Source organism: Cibotium barometz, chromosome 43, assembly GCF_041138505.1.
Source record: "Cibotium barometz isolate CiBa-2024 chromosome 43, ASM4113850v1, whole genome shotgun sequence".
Taxonomy (NCBI): domain Eukaryota; kingdom Viridiplantae; phylum Streptophyta; class Polypodiopsida; order Cyatheales; family Cibotiaceae; genus Cibotium; species Cibotium barometz.
The window spans coordinates 29,157,127-29,178,431 of NC_141088.1; the positions used below are offsets into that span (position 1 = coordinate 29,157,127).

Genomic DNA, 21,305 nt, shown 5'->3' on the forward strand with positions numbered 1-21,305 from the left:
CTTATTGTTTTCCTTATATGGTCTAATTATTTCATGAGTGTGTGTGTGAGTGAGATATATATATATATATATACTAAACATGCTTTGTAAGAATTGCAGGTTCCTTGGATGAAGCTCTCTTTTCTTTCCATGTTCTCTTTTCTCTCTAATGAGAAGATGTATTGATTGTATTAAATTACTTCATAGCTTAATAAATCATCGAAATACTCATATGTGAGACCACGAGTCTCACATATGGGGGGCAAGATTGGACCCAATGCTATTATCTTATGTTGATAAATATTTTTTTGTTCACTTCTTCTTCTAAGATTTGTTAGAAATGTAAGCCTAAGCTTGTCTCTCTAAGCCTAAGTCTAAAGCCTAAGGCATGTGTAAAGCATGGTATGTATCACCCATACATGAGGTGTATGATCCATAGAAGGTCTAAAAGTATCTCTAAAGAGGTGGATACGTGGAGAAATCATAGGAGGCACATCATTTGTCAAAAACATCATTGCTTATGTCATTTGTAACCTCCCCAACTCCTATATAAACCATTGTACTCATTTCACAAATAATGCAAGAAGATTGTTAGCGTGTCTCTCTCTCTCTCATCATGAATGCTAGTAATGTCTTTCCACCATATCTATCATTGGTATCAGAGCATCTAGGTCATTAGGGTCTTCATTAGTGTAAGCTAATTAAGCCATCATTATTGTCTTTAATAAATCGTATTAGTTTAATTAGATATTGTAGATGATTTTCTATGCTGTGGAGTTGTCCCAAATCTCCAGAAGGAGTAGGAGAAGGATCAAAAGCCATGGCATTAACAAGGAAGCTCTCCATAGCTTCAATCTCTGCTACACACAGAACAGGCGGTGGAGGGTTTGATTTTTGGACGGTGGCATTGCAGGTCAACGGTGAGGTGTTGTGGTTAAATCCCGCACGGTTACCATGATGCCAACTGTAACACCTCTCTGTAGGCTTCTTTAATTGCCTTTGTGGCATCCACTTGTATGCTAGCCACAAGAGCTTGTTCTCACTAGTAGAGTATTATCAGTAGTTCTTTTTAAGAGGATGTTCCGACTAAAGCCAGTCACTCAATAAGTAAATTTTTCTTACATTAGAAAAATTATAAGAGGCTGTTTCCACCAAGCCACAAAACAAAACCCAAAAAAAAATGTCAAGCAAGTTGTTGTCAATGGCAATGTCATGTGCAAGAACTACCACCTCTTTAGAAAGTTGTGAAAGAAAAATCTATGTTGTGCCATAAATGTTGCAAGGGTATAGACACTGCCCTGGAACAAAAATGTCCAGAGGTGAGACCTACCCAATGAAGTGCATAAATGTTGTTTGCCATTGTCTACTCTATGTTGGCCCAAGCTTTGTATTGTGGGAACACTAGTTGTATGGAGGACTTTGTGGACACCCACTTGTCTATCCACACTCTTGTAGTTGTAGAGAAGAGTACACATACCCAATGTTAAAAGGGGGGGCTCTATCTCATTATACCAAGGGAGGATTGTTGTTAGGCTAAGCCAAGTATATTGGGTAGTGTTGTTGGCAATAAAAAATTATTGTCCACAAGTTTGGCTTAAGGGGGTGTTAGAAATGTAAGCCTAAACTTGTCTCTCTAAGCCTAAGTCTAAAGCCTAAGGTATGTGTAAAGCATGGTATGTATCACCCATACATGAGGTGTTTGATCCATAGAAGGTCAAAAAGTATCCCTAAAGAGGTGGATACGTGGAGAAATCATAGGAAGCACATCATTTGTCAAAAACATCATTGCTTATGTCATTTGTAACCTCCCCAACTCCTATATAAGCCATTGTACTCGTTTCACAAATAATGCAAGAATATTGTTAGCTTGTCTCTCTCTCTCTCTCTCTCTCTCTCTCTCTCATCATGAATGCTAGCAATGTCTTTCCACCATAATCTATCAAGATTAACTTGTAGTGAACTTATCTAAAGCAATTGTAAAATTTGTTGAAAGGAGGTTGAAAACTTGTACTTGCAGAAAAGGTCATGTAATTGAGACTACACCCAATGGTTTTGTTCTTGTTCTTTTGCATGCTTTTGTCTTATGCTTTATTTTGTGAGGTTAATAATTAAAGTTGAAAGCATTCTCTTGTAATATTTTTGAGATTACGTAATTACTTGGTATAAAGATCCTGACAGAAAAAGCTGACTATTGCCACTAACCACTACTGTGGAAAGGTAGGTCATGTGGCAAAGAATGAAGCAGCAAATATCATGATCTAGGATGAAGACAAAGGTGAGGATTCCAAAGATGGAAGACACCCAGAGCAGTTATTATGAGCGTGAGAGGCATGGCTTCTCACCCCTGGTTATAACCCCATCCCCTCGTGTGTAAAGTGTCAAGTCAAAGCTAACATTATAACACATATGGCAAGTTGAGACATACCACTCTAGCATATGACTAGGAGTGTAGGTCCAGTGTAGCATGTTGGGTGATACAGCCTCATTACATTGGGGGGGGGGGTAAAAATAGCAATTTGTGAGGATACAACATGAGTAGAGCAAGGGAGCGAGCATGCATATTACAAAGGAAGAAAGACCAAGGGTCCTAAATCAAAGGCTGATTTGTATGGTTACATCATGTAAAAGGTGAAGTTAATGGTAAAAAAGATGGCACATATCCATCTTGCTTAGCTTTATTTGATTACGTGTTTAATTGTCTTAATACTACCATCATGAAGTTATTTAAGTGGTTTGATCCACCATAGCTTAACATTAGATGCATAATTTTTGACACACATGGCATTGTAAAACTATATAAGGGCATGGCCCAATCATTGTATTGATCTTTAGTTCATATGCTGTAAGTATAGCTTTGAGATTCACGGAAGCATTGTAATACACTTCTATACCCGATTGCAAATTTGTTGGTGAGTGAACCATCCCACAGTTCACTGCCAATGGATGCTAACTAGCCTCATGAGTTAGACCCGGTGGTCTTAGATTGTAACAAGCTTTTACCTCGGGGGGTGCACTACTAAGAAGCCTTATGTATCACATGCGTTCAAGGGGTATTAAAAAAACCCCATACCTGTGAATTTTTCATGAATAAAATGACCCCTTTTTTTTAATGGACTTATGGGTTTTTTTTAAATTAAAAAAACCCCTTCTGTAATTATATTTCTATAAATTTACCTTAAAATTTTGAATTAAAAAATCCCTTCATTTGAACTCACGTGGTATACTTACATCATTTTTTAGGTAAACCCCCTGAGGCTTTTACAAACAGGTACCTGAATAAGAGAGGAAGGACAAAAGAAGAAAAGAGGTTGTTGCTTGAGTTCTAGAGAGTGTGCTATGTTGTGAGTAGAGGAGACTGCCAATTGTAAGGAAATAAATCTTGTAAAGCTTGTAGTGTGTTATTACTAAGGGTATTCATGCTACTCTTGTGTTAAGCTCCATATTGTCCAAAACATAATGTCGCATGTGTGACACTTTAATGTAGCTAAAGTGTTTATGCATTGTTATTAGCAGTAGGCTCTCCTAATGCCTAGGAATGCTGAGCCTAAGTCCCTATCTTCCTAACATGCATTAGCATGCTATTGAGGCTATTCATGCTACTCTTATGTTATTACTGAGGGTATTCATGCTACTCTTGTGTTAAGCTCCATATGTGTGTTGTGTCCAAAAGATAATGTTGCATGTGTGACACTTTAATGTAGCTAAAGTGTTCTTGCATTACTAGTAGCAGTAGGCTCTCCTAATGCCTAGGAATCTTGAGCCTAAGTCCCTATCTCCCTAACACGCATTAGTAAGTATCAAGGTAGACACTTAAACCCAATTCACCTTGGGCAAGAAATGATAGTCGACAATTACTCACCTAGGCTTAGTTGAGTAACCCCACTGAATGCCTGCTGAGATTGGGGTGGTAGCATCATTGGACTTAATGCGAGTGGTAAACTTGACTATTTACATAATGTGTCAGTGACCTACTACAACAGCCTCCTACCCAATCTGAGTCACAAAATCTAGCTAAGTTATTGCCAAAGTGTAGGTAATGCTGTACTCTTGTGTACCTTAGATATGAACCCTTAGATGCACTTCCAACACCCACATCCTTGCCTTTTGTGGGGGCCTATTTGTGAGCATGCTTAATAAACTAATAGTTCATGTCCAATCATGTGGTCCAAAGACGGGACTCCCCATACTACTTCATATTCACAAGATGATGAGACTTCCCACAAGAAGATGAGACTCCCCATAAGCCTCTTATACGTATTGCCAAAGTGTAGGTAATGTTGTACTCTTGTGTACCTTGTATATGATTCCTTTGATGCAATTCTAACACCCACATCCTTGCCTTATGTGGGGGCCTATTTGTGAACATGCTTAATAAACCAATAGCTAATGTCCAATCACGTGGTCCAAAGATGGGACTCCCCATACTACTTCATATCCAAGAAGATGAGACTCCCCATACTACTTCATATCCAAGAAGATGAGACTCCCCACAAGCCTCTTATACTTTTTGGCACATTTATGAAAAAAAATAGATGAGTTTTCTTTCTTTGATTGACTGATTTGTGATGGTCTACTGATTTGAAAAGCTACATATTTTTCTTTATTTGATTTGCTGATTTGTGATGGTCTACTGATTTGAAAAGCTACATATTTTTCTTTATTTGATTTGCTGATTTGTGACGGTCTATTGATTTGGAAAGTTACATAGTTTATGTTGCCCCTGTGGAACACTCGTAAGGTGTTTGCTTCAATCATATGAGTTGAGCGATGCCAAAATATTTGGAGAATAGGTAATTGAAATTGTCCTTCTTGTTGTACTATTCTTGTGAAAAAGGGAAAGCTTTTCTTGTTTTCAGCCCCTCAATAGAAGCCCATCTTGTGAATGGGCCATTCATCTAGTAGCTCTATATTTAGGTGTTTGTGTATGTGGTCTAATGTTCATAGAACACATTTTTCTGAATGAATCTTAAACTTGCCACCTCAAAATTTAGTGGTGTTTTTTTTTTGAAATTTGTCACTCTTTGATCTAAAATAAAACCAAAATAACATAAAAATTGTCATTTTAAGGAATTGATGAATTGTTTTTGCATGTAAAAACGAGGATATATTTTTTAGAAAAAGAATTTTAAGAGCTAGGTATTGAATTTACATGCCACTAGGGTAGATTTAAATCCTCTACCTCCACTTATGAATCATACAGGGAGATCGATATATATTCGAACACACACACACATACCCACGTTGCATAGCCCTGATAGCATCGAGCCCGGGTCCTCTCGCTGGAACTCAACCGTTCTACCAACTCAACGACGTGCCCGCCTCGGGCTAAATTCCATCACCAACAATTTTATGCATAATTACCTTAAAAAAATTATTGTTGGTGATGCAATCCTCTCCCTCTCCCCAAAAGCCTTTGCTTCTCCCTCACGTTAGGGGTTGGGAGTAAGGTGGTAGCAAATTCAAGAAGCTTCTGCGGCCACCGTATGTTGTTAGAATAAACTAGAAGCTGGGGTGGATTTGAGCACTCTGTGATACGGTTTCGCCAAAACTCTCTTTGCTTTCATCCCTCCAAGTCTTTCATCACGGCTGCATTTTCGAAGCTAGCCCGGGCTGTTGCAGAAGCCCGGCCTCGTCCCACCTCTCTGCATCGCCTTTCTTCTCCCTCGCAGCAGCTATGGCGGCCCATCTACACCCTGCCTCCTTCCTCCTCTGCAGTTCGAAGATCCCCTCTTCTGCCTGCAGCTTTCCAAGCTTCCATGGCTCCCCTTCCCAAGTGGACCCCCTACAGCTTCCACGGCGCCCTCGCAGCTCACGGTGCCCCCCAATCATCATCATCACGCGCTTATCAGACCGCAGCAGATGGCGCAGATACCCCTGTAAGCACCCATTACCTCCATCAGAAACCCTAGCGTTTTACAAACAATTTTTATGGGGTTTTGAATTATTTATTTAGAAAATTGGAAGCAAGCTGACAATTTATGTACATCCATGTGTATATACGATAACCAGACACATACAGAAGTTTTTTATTCCAGGAAAAAGAAAAGGATGTTTGTAACATATATACATACAGACACACATAAAATGCCAGAATGTATTTTATGTATGTATGTGAGTATGTATTTATTTGATATATCTATGTGTGTATGCGACTGTGTATACTTGTTGGCGTATTTTAATGTGTGAGTGTATTTCGTGCACATATTCCAGTATTTATGAATGTATGTACGTATGGTTAGTTGAATTAACAGGTTCAATAAAAGCCATTACAACTGTTGTTTTGAGTACTTGAGATTGAGCAGTGATTGATCTTGTGGCAGATAAATCCCTCCGACTTTACGGAGATGTCATGGCAGGCCATTGCCAACTCCATTGACGTGGCCAAAAAATGCAGGCAGCAAATTATCCAACCAGAGCACCTGCTGAAAGCCTTGTTAGAGCAGAAAAATGGAATCGCCCGAAGGATTTTTTCAAAGGCTGGTCTGGACAATACTCAGCTGCTCCAAGCCACAGAGCGATATATAGAAAGCCAACCTAAGGTTTGTTGTTGTTGGTCTCTATTTGGTTGTGTTCGTGTGCCCCACACATACTTATGTATTTATATGCAGATACCCTTGTAATGTGACATGGGTGCACGTGCACGCGTGGGTGTACCCACACACACACACACACACACACACACACACACGGGGGATGCACGCACACATCTTCATGCCACATGTTCGAGGTATGTAGTCCGTCAGTATATTTGAGAGAGACCAACTCTGAGTTTTGTTGTATATCTAGATCACGGGTGCAATTGCGTCTGTTATGGGGCCGGATTTTGGGGCTTTGATAGATCGAGCAAAACGCTACAAGTCGGAGTTTGGGGATTCATTTGTATCAGTAGAGCACCTATTGTTGAGCTTTTTACATGACGCTCGATTTGGGAAGCGGCTGATTGCAGAGTTTAATCTAACCGAAGAGAACCTGCGGGCGGCCATCCAGGGAGTCAGGGGTACACAGAAGGTCATAGATCAAAGTAAGTAGAACTTCAAAATTAATATGAAATTTTTGAGGAGGTTTGGGGGTCTTGTTGTTTGTGTTGGAACTAGATTGATATGTCAAGGCTGTCTTAAACCTCTCTCATTTTGTCCTTCTCATGCAGATCCGGAGGGAAAATATGAGGTTTTGGAGAAGTATGGAGTTGACTTTACAGAGCTGGCCGAGGCAGGAAAGCTTGACCCTGTTATCGGGCGAGATGCAGAGATCCGGAGATGCATACAAATCCTTTGCAGACGGACAAAAAATAATCCTGTTATTATAGGAGAGCCTGGGGTTGGCAAGACTGCCGTCGTAGAGGGGTGAGTCCTTGATATTGTGCTATGCTGTTTGTTGCATGGTTGTGGCTGCTGTCAATGCTGGTTTCCTCAAGCACTACCGAGGCCAATGTCATTTAAGTTCTGAGCAGCTACCACCATGAGATGTAGAGCATGGAGGTTTAGCACTAGTCACAATGTCTGGGTTAGGCAAAATAAACGTGGTGCAGCTGGTATTGATGTCTGTTTAACAAGTGCTGATTCGTTGCATTCATATTGACTGAATGTATGCTTTCCAGCACAACACATGCCTCTCTTTTATAAGCATAGTTCTGTCATCATAAATTGCCCACCTTCCTCTGTAGGTTCTAGGCCAGGCTACAGGGTTTTTAGACGAGAGAGGCCAGGCTGAAGACTGTGAGATACTGTGTCCATAAATAGGCACTGCTACGGCACTTGTCTTGTGGGGATGAGACTTGCAACATCTCTATGGGCAGCCCGTTATCAGCTTCCAGGACTAGGCTCCCTTACTTATATAGGTCTGAGAGGCTATTAATGTTTCTGGGATTATTAACACACCTTGTATGACTCATGGAGTATCACATAGCTAATCCACACCAAGAACACTGACAAAGCTCCTGAACATGTGATAACCGAAGAACTGATACTGCAAGAGGGTTTATGTATGATTTAGCATGTTATGTCCACTTTTCTACACTGGAAAGTGACACACACCGTACTGTTCTTGGGGACTTTGAACTTAATGCTCGACATGATATGTATCATAATACATTAAGAGCAGTGTGTGAAAGTGTCATGGTTTGAGAGCATCACCTTTTTTTTGGCAGATTGGCACAACGCATTATACATGGGGATGTTCCAGAGGCCATATCAAATAGAAAGGTTTGCGATGATTGAACTATCTGAAAGTTCTTTGGAATTTTGGATTCCCAGACAGGAGCCTGGCTCACTGGAGTTTTGGTTTTTTTGCCAGTTGATATCCCTTGATATGGGTGCACTTATTGCTGGTGCCAAGTATCGGGGAGAATTTGAAGATAGATTCAAAGCTGTGCTGAAAGCGGTTTCAGAATCAGATGGGCAGATTATACTTTTCATTGATGAACTTCACACGGTTGTTGGAGCAGGTAAGGCTGAGTTATGTAATGACATTATCTAGACAACAAGGAGGCTTGTATAAAGAAGAATGTGCTTGAAAGATCGTGTAAGAGATACCATAGCTGTAGAGAGTGTGGGGAAGCACATATATTCTAAGTGGATGAAGCCCACTGATTGAAGAGCGAGCTAGTTCTCTTTCAGGTGCACAAAGTGGAGCTTTGGATGCTGGTAACTTGCTGAAGCCGATGCTGGGGCGAGGAGAACTACGCTGCATTGGGGCGACAACACTGACTGAATATAGAAAATACATTGAGAAAGATCCTGCGTTGGAACGCCGGTTCCAACAAGTGTACGTTGGGCAACCTTCAGTGGAGGACACTATATCAATCCTTAGAGGGTTGCGAGAAAGGTATGAGCTGCATCATGGGGTTCGGATCTTGGATGGCGCAATTGTGGAGGCGGCTGTACTTGCTGATCGATATATCAGTGGCCGATTCCTTCCTGACAAAGGTATCACTTCCATCAAGCCCCCTATTTTGTGTGTGTGTGTGAGAGAGAGAGAGAGAGAGAGAGAGAGAGAGAGAGATTAATGTCGTTAAAAGGCCAAAGTGACCTATGAGACCAAAATAATTACATCAAGTCCATGTGATACAATGTCTGAGTTACATAAAAAAATGGAAATGCTAGGAACTAAAAATGAAAAGCTAAAGCTGGTACTAGAACTGAGAGCGTATAGTCCTCTACCCTCATCCTAATATATCCCTCATCGGGAGTTGCTGCATGGGGCTTAGGGTCCTTCAGGATTAGTTCTGGGAATAGACAGTGCACATGACACTCTCCTTCTCCCTCTCCCTCTTCTCCCTCTTCCTCCTCTCCCCCTCTCCTTTCTCCCTTCTCCCTCTTCTCCCTTCTCTCCCTCGCCCTCTTCTCCCTCTCCCTCTCACTCTTTCTCCCTCTCTCTGGGGCCTGGGCCATCATCTCCCATCATAGGACCTTCTCTTGCTGGCATCAAGAGAAAGAGTTAGATTAGAACCTGAATTTGGAGCATGTGTTGCTGTTTTGGGAAGGGAGTGACATTGAAGGGGCTGTCGGCCAGCGCATTCATGAAAGGATACCCATCGGTTGCGTCCAGGACCTGGTCGACCAGCATTCAGCGAGTCCATCAGAAAATCCCAAGGCCTATAAAAGGCGACTTTGCTCATTGTTGTGACTCATTCAGTCCAGCCAGGGTTGAGTCTTAGATATAGGACTAGATTAGGGTTTACACCTTTCATGAAGGTTGCAAGATTTCTATGTACCTTTTTGTACTATAGAATATACTGAATATTGAGCTCTCTCTCTCTCTCTCTCTCTCTCTCTCTCTCTCTCTTGTAAGTGTGTTCTGCATTAGTATGTTCCAAGATGGTGTTTAGGGCTGAAAGAAGACTCCGAGAGCTTCCGCATGTAATCAGAGCATCAGGCTCAGCAAGGCTAAGCACCGATTCAGTCCCAGATGAAGGTGCGCAGGTCCAAGGTATGGGAAAGTGCACACGTACGAGGCCCAAGGAAAGGAACACAAGACATGGAAGAATCCCTAGGAGGTTTGTTGTTGGTGTTCCACAAAACCCAGGGGCACACTAGGAAAGGCTTTTAGGCAATGGTTCAAGGGGAGAATATCCTCCAAGGGGTGGAGTGAGATTCCTAGGCTCATACTCAGGAAAGAAGACCATAGAAAGTGTTCAGGGACAGGGTAGGAATGGAAAGGGGACTAGATGGAACAGATGCATAGATCTTCAGTGGATTTGGAGACCGGGCGGGGTTTTCCAGTGAAAAGGTTTCCAAGAAGGGAAGGATGGCAGGTTTGAATAGACAATGGGATGATGACAGTCATCTAAGAATAGAGATTGGAATCTTGTCATCAAGTTTAGCAGAGGGGGATGCCATGTGTGCAAGACATGCACTGGCTATTCCTAGAACTAATCTTGAAGGGGCAACAAGATAAAGAGTTAGATTAGAACCTGAATTTGGAGCATGTGTTGTTGTTTTGGCAAGGGAGTGACTGGTGGAGGACATTGAAGGGGCTGTTGGCTGGCGCATTCATGAAAGGAAACTTGTCGGCTACAGCAAACTTGTCTAGGACTTAGCCGACCAGCAGTTGGCGAGTCCATTAGAAAATCCCAAGGCCTATAAAAGGCAACTTTGCTCATTGTTGTGACTTATTCAGTCCAGCCAGGATTGAGTCTTAGATATAGGACTAGATTAGAGTTTACACCTTTCATGAAGGCTGCAAGATTTGTATGTACCTTTTTGTACTATAGAATATACTGAATACTGATCTCTCTCTCTCTCTCTCTCTCTCTCTCTCTCTCTCTATCTATCTAGTAAATGTGTTTAGCATGTTCCAGGATGGTGTTTAGGGTTGAAAGAAGACTCCGAGAGCTTCCGCATGTAACATTGGTATTAGAGCATCAGGCTCAACAAGGCTAAACATTGATTCAGTCCTAGATGAAGGTGCATAGGTCCAAGGTACGGGAAAGTGCATAGGTACGAGGCCAAGGAAAGGAACACAAGATAGGGAAGAATCCCCAAGAGGTTTGTTGGCGGTGTTCCATAAAACCTAGGGGCCCACTAGGAAAGGCTTTCAGGCAATCACAATGGTTCAAGGGGAGAAGATCCTCCAAGGGGTGGAGTGAGATTGCGAGCTCATACTCAGGAAAGAGGACCAGAGAAAGTGTTCAGGGATATGGATGGAAAGGGGACTAGATGGAACAGATGCATAGATCTCATCAGAGTTAGAGTGGATTTGTAGACCGGGCGGGGTTTTCAGTGAAAAGGTTGCTAGGAAGGGAAGGATGACAGGTTTGGGACTCTGTGAATAGACAATGGGATGATGACAGTCATCTAAGAAAAGAGATTGGAATCCTGTAAAGAAGTTTAGTAGAGGGGGATGCCATGTGCAAGACATGCACTGGCTATTCCTAGAACTAATCTTGAAGGGGCAACAAGATAAAGAGTTAGATTAGAACCTGAATTTGGAGCATGTGTTGTTGTTTTGGCAAGGGAGTGTCGGCCAGTGCATTCATGAAAGGAAACTTGTCGGCTACAACAAACTTTTTAAGGACCTGGCCAACCAGCAGTTGGCCAGCCCATTAGAAAATCCCAAGGTCTATAAAAGACGACTTTGCTCATTGTTGTGACTCATTCAGTCCAGCCAGGATTGAGTTTGAGATATAGGACTAGATTAGGGCTTACACTTTTCATGAAGGCTGCAAGATTTGTATGTACCTTTTTGTACTATACAATATATTGAATACTAAGCTTGCTCTCTCTCTCTCTCTCTCTCTCTCTCTCTCTCTCTCTCTCTCGTAAATGTGTTTTGCATCAGCACGTTCCAAGATAGTGTTTAGGGCTGAAAGAAGACTCCTAGAGCTTCCACATGTAACAGAGAGAGGTGGGATAGAGAGAAGAGAGAAGAGGAAGAGGGAGAGGGAGAATGCAAAAGAGGAAGAGGGAGAGTGTCACGTGCATCCCGCACTTGGATGCCATGTGGACATATCTAAACAAGAAGGTGCAGGACCTAGGACCTAGAGTGGAAAACTGGTCCCATGTGAGCCCAGTCTGGGACGAGTCAGCTAGGGTTCCACTCTATGTATCCGAGGTCAGGTGTGCATTGTCTTGCACATGAAGCAGTGCCAGTCCGTGCTGTGAGGCTCCCTCTGGAATGATGTTAGATGTTCTGTGTATCTGGTTTGCTATTGGATGCCAGACCTTTGTGTAGGCAAGTAGGTTTGCATGTAGAGATGAGGCCAATCCATAGGGCTACCCCAAGACCATTAGTGTGGGCATGGGGGAGGTGTAGAACCACCCCCAAGGAGCAAGGAGGGCCCCGGCTGTGCCCACCAGCTATGTGTTGGGCTGGAAGGGGCCCAGTCGACTGGCCCCAGGTCCTATAGGGGTTGTCGGCCAGATGTGGGACAGTCCACACAAGCTACCCAACAGTCCATGCACAGGGTGGCCAGTCCACTTGCATAGTGTGAAACATTTAAAAACATTTTATTGCTTGTCGTGAGCATTTAATGCTGGCCGATTGGTTACTTGAGAGGGTATAAAAGGTCAGTCACGATTTCAGTCATAGCATCTCATCAATCACAAATTGTTGAAGCATCTCAAGGGCCCGATCAGCCAAGGGAGAAGCTAACGCAAAAAGGTGAAAGCTGAAGGTCAAGGGCAAGGGTTTTACCTCAGCCAAATAGGCCAAGGTTTAGTCTTTATTTTTTGATTTGCATCATTCTAATAAAGAAAATACACCATTCGTGGTGGGGGTCCTACAGAGGGTATTCGGGACCCAATATTGTGTTTTGTGCGTTGCGCTGCTCTGCGTTGTCGGCCTCCCTTTTCCCACCCGCCCTTGCTCAGGCCCCCAAGGCAGCAACTAGGGGGAAATAGCCACAATGAACCTACAGGAGCTGGAGGCATACATCAAGACAGTGGAGGACAACACCAAGAAGTTACTGGGCGAACAAAAGAAGGTGCTGGATAGGGTTCTAAACCAACATGAAAAACAGTTCGAAGGCCTCCGCAATTAGATATAGGGAAAGAATAACAAGATTGAAGAACTGGCAGTCGAGGTGAACCACCAGGAAGAGGTGAGTCAGATGTTGAAAGAGACCAGCTGCACCAAACAGGAATGCCAGAGGCTGCCCTAATGATAGGGGAACTCTGGGCAGAAATGGAAGTCCTAAAGGCTATGGTCAAGGACCATGCAGTGGAGGAAGGGGAAGTGAATATTCAGGAGGGTTTAAGGACTGACTTGGAGCAGTTGTGTAACACGCGGAAGCTCTGGGGGTCTTCTTTCAGCCCTAAACACCACTGGAAACCATCTGATGCAAAACGCAGACATGAAGAGAGAGTAGAGGGAGAGAGATGTGCTGGAAATTCAGTATATTGCTATAGTACAAAAAGGTACTCTTACACACAGCCCTAGGCTGCGTTGAATAAAAGGTGAATAACACCCAAAACTGTCCCCCTATGGGACTCCTACTGACCCAAACCCCTAGAGGGTTGAAATTTGAATGAATACAATATGGGCACACTTTGCCTTTTATAGTATTCTTGAGCAATGTAGAAGCTGGCCGACTGCTGTCGGACCAGTCGACTGGGCTTGAAGCACACATATTGCTGGTCGGGCTGCGCTTCTCCATGGATTGAGGTGCCTGTTGCAACGGACCTGATCTGGTACAGCCAACGATGCCCTCCCTGCAGCAGCCGACAACTCCTCCTGGGTGGCCATACGAGAAGTAGGTGCGAAAGTCTCATCATAATCAATCCCCTTTGGCCACAACTTACAAGCTTGGCCTTGTACATGTCAATGGTAGTGTCAAACTTTCTTTTCAACGTGTACACCCGCTTTGCACCAATTGAGCCTCTTCAAATGAATCTGTCTCATCTGCATCACAAAGTGTACTCATGCAACAACATTTGCATGTTCTCTTGCATTATGTGAACCAACCCGTATCTTGCTACTAAGTGGAGCTGAAAGCTTGCTTTCTTGTAAAGTACGGAGCAGCATGACCAACGAGGCACAACGCTAGCCTCTTCCCTTGGTGTTCGCTCTTCCTCCACTGTTGCTTCTACATTTTGAGGTGTGATGAGCTCATTGATGGGCTGATTTTGAGCACCCAGATGATGTCCATTAGGCAAAATTGATGGCTGATCTGTTGTGCTATCAATTCCCAATGGGAGAAGTCGTTCAAACATGTTATGTGGGCTTGAAGGTGGCTGTCCGCGTAATGCACAACAAAGCCTTGTTTATACTTGTGACTTTGTGCAATTCCACTTTGAGAGAGAGAGAGAGAGAGAGAGAGAGAGAGAGAGAGAGAGAAGATAGTAGTCGACACAGTATTGGGTCCTAATCACCCACTGACAACCCCCCCCCCCCCCCCCCCCCCCGCGGCTCATGCAAGAAGGAGCATTTGCTTATATTTCTTTGGAGAACTTTTACAATGAATGTGAATGACGATTGAGGATTGCCAAACACAAGGACAAAGTAGACCAAACGTAGGCTGATCTAAATGTTGTCCAAGCTTCTTTGAATAGCTTTTCAATGACCATATGCAAGCCCAAAACTGAGGGATGCACATATGTTGGTTGAATGCTGAAGATACTCTACGTGGAAGCCTTGGGAATGGAGCACCCTGAGATGATATATGCTGAAAGTATGCACAAGGAAGCCGGAGGCTTGTTTGGCACACTTGATTGTAGGGAACTACTGTAGACTGATTCGTTTTCTGATGGTCAATGCTGAATGCTAAGCATTGCTTATATATGTTTTATGGGTGCTGGTCGGTTCACTCTAGATACTGTCGGCCAAAATGCTAGATTGAAGCATAAAATGCTGCACATTTCACTTTGCTGCCTTTGAGGCCTAGCCGATTGTTACCATGTTGGTTGGTGTGATGTTGATGGATTTAATGATGGCCGACTGATGCTTCTATGCATCTAATGCTGGCCGACTGCCTATATAGGGCATCTACAGGTTGTCGATTGGTTGTCTATGCCCCCTATGGCATGGTGGGCTGGCCTTTAGTTGGCCCATAGACCTATCTACAATGCAACTACATGAAACTACTGCAAGAGGTATGCTATGGATTTAACTTCTACATGTTCTATCTGATGAATTCTCCAAGTGGGTAAGAGGACTGACACATGCGGACTCTCTATTCTGCTCCATGTCCCGGACTGGGGCTCACAATGGGGTCACGGTGTCACAGAAGGCAGTTACCTTGCAAGGGCAACTGTACGGTTTGTTATTCCCTGCAGGCAGTTCCATGCAGTCGTTCCTCATGAAGGCCAAGGTTATATCTGTGACTAGTTATTGGCATCAAAATAGAAGTGGTTGATACGCAAAACGCAATGCGCACTAAAAAAAGAAGCATGGCGTTGATGATGTGGCACTGACACGTGGCAAGAAAGCAACGCAAGGTCACCTTACAGGCTTGGAATGATGCGACTAGCTTTTGGAAAGCAAAAGATTAAAAGCTTTTTAAAAACTAAAAAGATAAGAGCTTTTAGTATTAAAAAGATGCTCTTTGGACTATGAGTTTGTTTTAAAGCGCTTTTCTCAGTGCTTTTGGTCAAGAACTATAAATTCAGCTATTCTCTCATTGTTGAGACATGTAAAAAGACGAGAGCTCTCTAGAACTTGTGCTCAAGACTTCTCTAAGGAGTTTTATCTATTATAACTCGGAAAGGGGGGGGGGGTTGGCCCAAGGCTATTTCGACCCTTATTGTGGTGTCTCCTCTCTCTACTCTCTTTGTTTATTCTCAAATTTTCTCAAAGTTTTACACGTGAAATTGTTGTTTTGTTTCAATGTTCAATGGTATCAGAGCAAAGAATAAGGATATCACTATTATAGCAAAGAAGAAGGGACATACCATCCCGATTCCCTATTGTATCCCACGTAGCTATTTCAAAGCAATAAAATCTTCCATCTTTGTGTATACGATCTTTGTAAAGGATAAGAGTGACGACTTAGTGAAAGATTTGAACCCTCTTGAGAGGGAGAGACTACAATTTCTAGAGGGATACAAGGATTGCTTCACGGATGTTATTCCCGGAGAGTTGCCTCCTGAGCAACGAGAGGATCATGTGATAGAGTTGATTCTAGGGAGTTCACCCCGTGTGAGTGCAATACAACAAGAAGAGATAATGAAGGGGTTAATACGGGCTAGTTTTCACCCTTTTGTTCTCCAGTGCTTCTAGTGTAGAAGAAGGATGGCTCATTCTGCATGTGCGTGGATTACAGAGCCTTGAACAAGAGTACAATCAAGAATCGGTTTCCTATACTGAGGGTTGTTGGTATATTAGATCGGTTGGAAGGTGGGGCATCCTTTAGTGGGATTGACTTGAAGAGTGGCTATTATCAGATTTAGATCCAACCACAAGATATTTACAAGATTGTCTTCTGTGCTACTTTTGGTTTGTATGAGTATTTGGTGATGCCTTTTGGGACTCACAAATGCTCCAGCTACCTTCAACCGCATGATGGATTGGATCTTTAGACTACATCGGAAGTATGCAGGCACTTTCTTTGATGGCATCATCTAAGAATGAAGAGGAACACACAAAGCATGTAGCTAAGGTATTTCAGGAGTTGCAAGAGCACAAGTTGTTCATCGATGGAAAGAAGAGTGACTTTTTGTTAGAAGAAATACATTACCTTGGACATATAGTGTCTAAGGATGGATCCAGCAAAGCTTGAGGCCATCAAGAATTGACCAGAATTGAAATCCGTACATGAGGTGGTTTCTTGGGGTTATGCTCCTATACAAGAGGTTCATTAGAAACTTTGTGACCATTGCCGCTCCATTGCATGATCTAACTAAGAAGAAAGTAGTATTGTGATGGGGTGAGCATCAGAGACATGCCTTCAACTTATTGAAGCAGAGGCTTGTTACTGGACCAATATTGGTCGTTCCAGACCTAGTGAAACCTTTTGTGGTGGAATGTGGTGCAAGTGGGGATTGTATAGGGGCAGTTTTGCAACAAGAAGGACATCTGACTGTCTTTGAGAGCCGAAGGTTGCAACAAGCCGAGAAACACTTGTAGGTTTATGTGAAGGAACTCCTAGCTGTGATTCATGCTCTTACTTCATGGAAGCATTATTTGCTTGGGGCTGATTTCATGGTGAAGACGGATCATCAAAGTTTGAGATATTTTTTGACCCAAACTAAGCTTTCTGAGAAGCATATGAGGTGGGCGAACTTTTTGTCCATGTTTCATTTCCAGATTATCCATACACTTGACTTTTTGTGTGCTACGATGAAGTAGTGTTGCCAGTTGTGCACCCGTGCCCTTCCAAGTGTTGGTTCCTAGTAAGCTCATCGCAAGGGTTGGAGTACCTTTACAATAAAAGCATGGAGGGCAATGTTCTTTAATGTGCTTGTGCGCGTGTGGGCGAGAGAGAGAGAGAGAGAGAGAGAGAGAGAGAGAGAAGCACCATTTGTGCAACCTCGTCTATTAACACTTCCAGCAGATCAATGCAAAGCCCAAAGAGGGTAGGGGAGAGCGGGCATCCTTGCTTCACCCCCATGGTGCTAGATAAGATGTGCACAAACCTGCATGTGTCTTCTCATAAAAGGAGTGCTATTGCTGCCCTATACTCCACCGGAACACTTGAGAGAGAGAGAGAGAGAGAGAGAGAGAGATCGTATTACCGTTTGCTGAGGCCGAATACAGCCTATGATTTCTATTTGCTACTTCCCTTAGTGCTAGGCTTCATTATGGCTGAGTTTGCCCTGCATCTCCGGAGGTTTGACAGAAACTCAGTACGAAGGGCTTTGTGTGAATATATGCTCGTGTGTGTGTGTGTGTGTGTGTGTGTGTGTGTGTGTGTGTGTGTGTGGAGTGCGTGTGAGAGCATATCTTGATATAGAGTTCTACACCCACTATTGGGCACTGATGACGTTAGTGGGGATGTCGTAGTATCTAGTCCATACTATGCATAATGGAGTTGATAGTTATAGTCTTGTGGATTGACTACCATGAGTATATAACATGCAAGTTTCTAAAAGGTGAATTTGGGCATATTCCTGGATTCATCTAGGTATATATAACGACGGATGGATCATTTGTATGCAAGAGTAGATGTTGTAAGCTCCTCTCAAAGGTTGGACAAAAAGCTCTTGTAGGGAAATGCTCTTCAATTTGTTTGTGTGTGTGTGTGTGTGTGAGAGAGAGAGAGAGAGAGAGAGAGAGAGAGGCGCTTTGTCATATTTGTTTGATTGTTCTTCCTTGCTGCAGCAATCGATCTAATTGATGAAGCAGCTGCAAAAATCAAGATGGAGCTCACATCAAGGCCGACTGATTTGGATGAGACCAATAGAGCAGTACTGAAGCAGGAGATGGAGCGGCTGTCCCTGCAGAAAGATGATGATAAGATATCGCGTGAACGCTTGAGCAAGCTTGAAAAGGAGCTAGAAACATTGAAGGAAAAGCAGAAGGAGCTCACTGAGCAGTGGGAGAAGGAAAAGTCCCTGATGAATCGAATAAAGTCAGTAAAGGAGGAGGTAGGGTCTTTATGCCCAAGGTGATTGCCTAATGATCAGGTATGTGTAATGAAGGGATCTTGGCTACCCCCAGAGGAGTTCCTTTATCCTAAGGGGTTTAGGGACTCCCCTGGGGGTACCCAAAATCCCTCAAGTAGAAAGTCTAGTTTTTCTTACGTGATGTGGCCAAGCAAGAGGTGACAAGTGGCAAGAGGTGGATTATGACAAGTAAGGTATGACATATTAATTTACAGATCTTGTCAACCTTTGGTGTTTGATGTGAACAGATAGACCGTGTGAACTTGGAAATCCAACAAGCAGAACGGGAGTATGACTTGAATCGGGCAGCCGAGCTGAAATATGGTACCCTTCTGGCATTGCAAAAGCAGCTGGAAGAGGCTGACAGAGAGCTGGTAGACTACCAAAAGGCTGGCAAAACATTGCTGCGTAAAGAGGTGACAGATGATGATATAGCTGAGATCGTGAGCAGATGGACAGGCATCCCGGTCTCAAAGTTGAAGCAATCAGAGCGAGATAAGTTACTTCACTTGGATGATGAGCTACATAAAAGGGTGGTCGGACAAGATCAGGGCGTGAAAGCAGTGGCTGATGCTATTCAGAGATCACGAGCCGGTCTGGCAGACCCGAACCGGCCAATTGCAAGTTTCATGTTCATGGGTCCCACAGGAGTCGGGAAAACAGAGCTGGCCAAAGCTTTGGCTGCATACCTCTTTAACACGGAAGAATCTTTGATTCGCATTGACATGAGTGAGTACATGGAAAAGCATGCTGTCTCACGTCTCATTGGAGCTCCGCCTGGATATGTTGGATATGAAGAGGGCGGACAGCTTACAGAAGCTGTCCGAAGGCGGCCTTACAGTGTCATTCTGTTTGATGAGATTGAGAAAGCCCATGCAGATGTCTTCAATATATTCCTGCAGATTTTGGATGATGGGCGGGTGACTGATTCCCAAGGCAGAACTGTGAACTTTACCAACACCATTATTATCATGACTTCTAATGTGGGCTCTCAGCTTATCCTCAACACGCTGGACAAATCAATTTTCAAAGATGAGCTATATCAAACTATGAAGGACAAGGTTTTGGAAGTGGCAAGAAAGACCTTCCGCCCGGAGTTCATGAACCGTATTGATGAGTACATTGTTTTCAAGCCTCTTGATCGCACACAGATTAATAGTATTGTGAAGCTTCAGGCAAGAGGCTCTTGTTCCTTTATGTGCTGATGTATCTATGTATGTACTTGCATATGCACACACGTGTGTGCGCGCGGCATGTGTGTGACTGTATACATGCATGCATGTAAGCGTATGAATGGTCATATATGGGTGGATGGATGGGCACACAGATAGATAGATATGGGGTGGAAGTGGTTTGGATTTACACCTTCTGAATCTTTGACATATGAGTAGTATTAGTATTGTCTGTTTTTTTGTCTACACAAGTGCTAACAACTCTTTGCCTTGGCAGCTTGAACGCGTGCAACGGCGCCTTACCGACAAGAAGATTTTATTTAAGTACACTGATAAGGCGGTTACACTTCTTGGGAGATTGGGCTATGATCCTGCGTATGGAGCCAGGCCAGTGAAGCGAGTGATTCAGCACTATGTGGAGAATGAACTCTCAAAATCCATTCTCAGAGGGGATTTCAGTCAAGATGATGTGGTTCTCCTGGATGCAGAGGTCAGAATATTAGATCGTGAACAGCTTCCTCAAGAAGTGTTTGTGTTTCGAAAGCTCCCTCGTCTTGAGAGTTCTTTGGAGGAAGCTGAAACAGGAGCAGTGGCCCTTGCGTAGCCACTGAGAAGGATACACCCATCCAAGGTTTTTGGTCTAGGTTAGTCTCTTTTGGCATATGTTAAGAATTAGGCTGTAATATGCGAGTCAAAGCTTGTAGCAGCATGGCTTTTAATAGTGTTGGCAAACATGTGCTTCAGAGGAAATATTGAAGAAATTGGGTGTTAGTAGACTTAAGGCAAGGCATTGGGAAACTGAGACCATCAGATCTTTCCTCTCATAACAACATGCAATGTGCCTTAGTTCCTTGTGTGCTGCAGCACCTCTCTCTCTCTCTCTCTCTCTCTCTCTCTCTCTCTCTCTCTCTCTGTGGCGTAGTGGTCCTCTAATGGAGAAATCGCATGTTTTAAGTCCCATTTACTGCACTGCACCTAGGTGCCGTCAGATGGAAGTCTGGTCTGCTAATGTGGCTATGCTACTAAAATCCTCTTTCTCTCTGTGTGTGTGTCATGATCTTTCAAACCAAACATATCAAAGGAACTATATTAGCTAATGATATGGATTGTCATAGACATTGGGGGTTGTTCGAAGTCTGCAGACTGTCATTTTTGAAGATTGTTTTAGGGCTTTTTCTTTCACTCATTGGTGGCTGAAACATTGTGGGATAGATGAAGCATTCAAACTTCTGAAGACATGCATCATGTTAAGAGAGTGTTGCATGCCTTGTGAGCTGCAAGAGAAGCTTTAGTTTAATACAACAATACGTTTAGCTATTCACAGTGCTGGGTGAACATACCCTAATGGACGGAAGTGTTGATGTAAGCATGCATATGTAAGCAATGCTGTAAGCAAGTCAATGGGCCTGTGTGAAAGGTCAAAAGGACAAGCGTTTCTAGTATTAGGTAAAGGGTCAAGGAGGTAAGTGTGTGGGTGCTATTTATCCCTCGGGAGGTAAGCCGCACCACCTTCTATGTTGGGACATGTAATAAAAACACCCTAAAAAAGGGTGAGACTTTGTATTGGATTCTTGTGTTCATTAAGTGTATCATATCAGATTTGTTGAGCTTATTAATTTGTTAGTTTCTTTAAGTGGTATAAGAGCTTCCTGCGTCAACAGCTTTAGCTTTGATT

At 43.2% G+C, this 21,305-nt stretch overlaps 1 protein-coding gene across 1 annotated transcript; it reads left to right on the top strand.

Annotated features, from left to right (window-relative positions):
- The first annotated feature begins 5,313 nt into the window (after positions 1-5,313).
- LOC147613781 (chaperone protein ClpB2, chloroplastic-like) lies at positions 5,314-20,480 on the top strand. The gene is made up of 10 exons (XM_086781775.1): positions 5,314-5,855; positions 6,300-6,518; positions 6,766-7,000; positions 7,127-7,322; positions 8,126-8,180; positions 8,272-8,422; positions 8,595-8,903; positions 18,175-18,440; positions 18,707-19,633; positions 19,908-20,480. Exons 1-10 carry the CDS (start codon positions 5,736-5,738, stop codon positions 20,232-20,234), a joined length of 2,805 nt encoding a protein of 934 aa, XP_086637901.1. The 5' UTR covers positions 5,314-5,735; the 3' UTR covers positions 20,235-20,480.
- Positions 20,481-21,305: the final 825 nt, after the last annotated feature.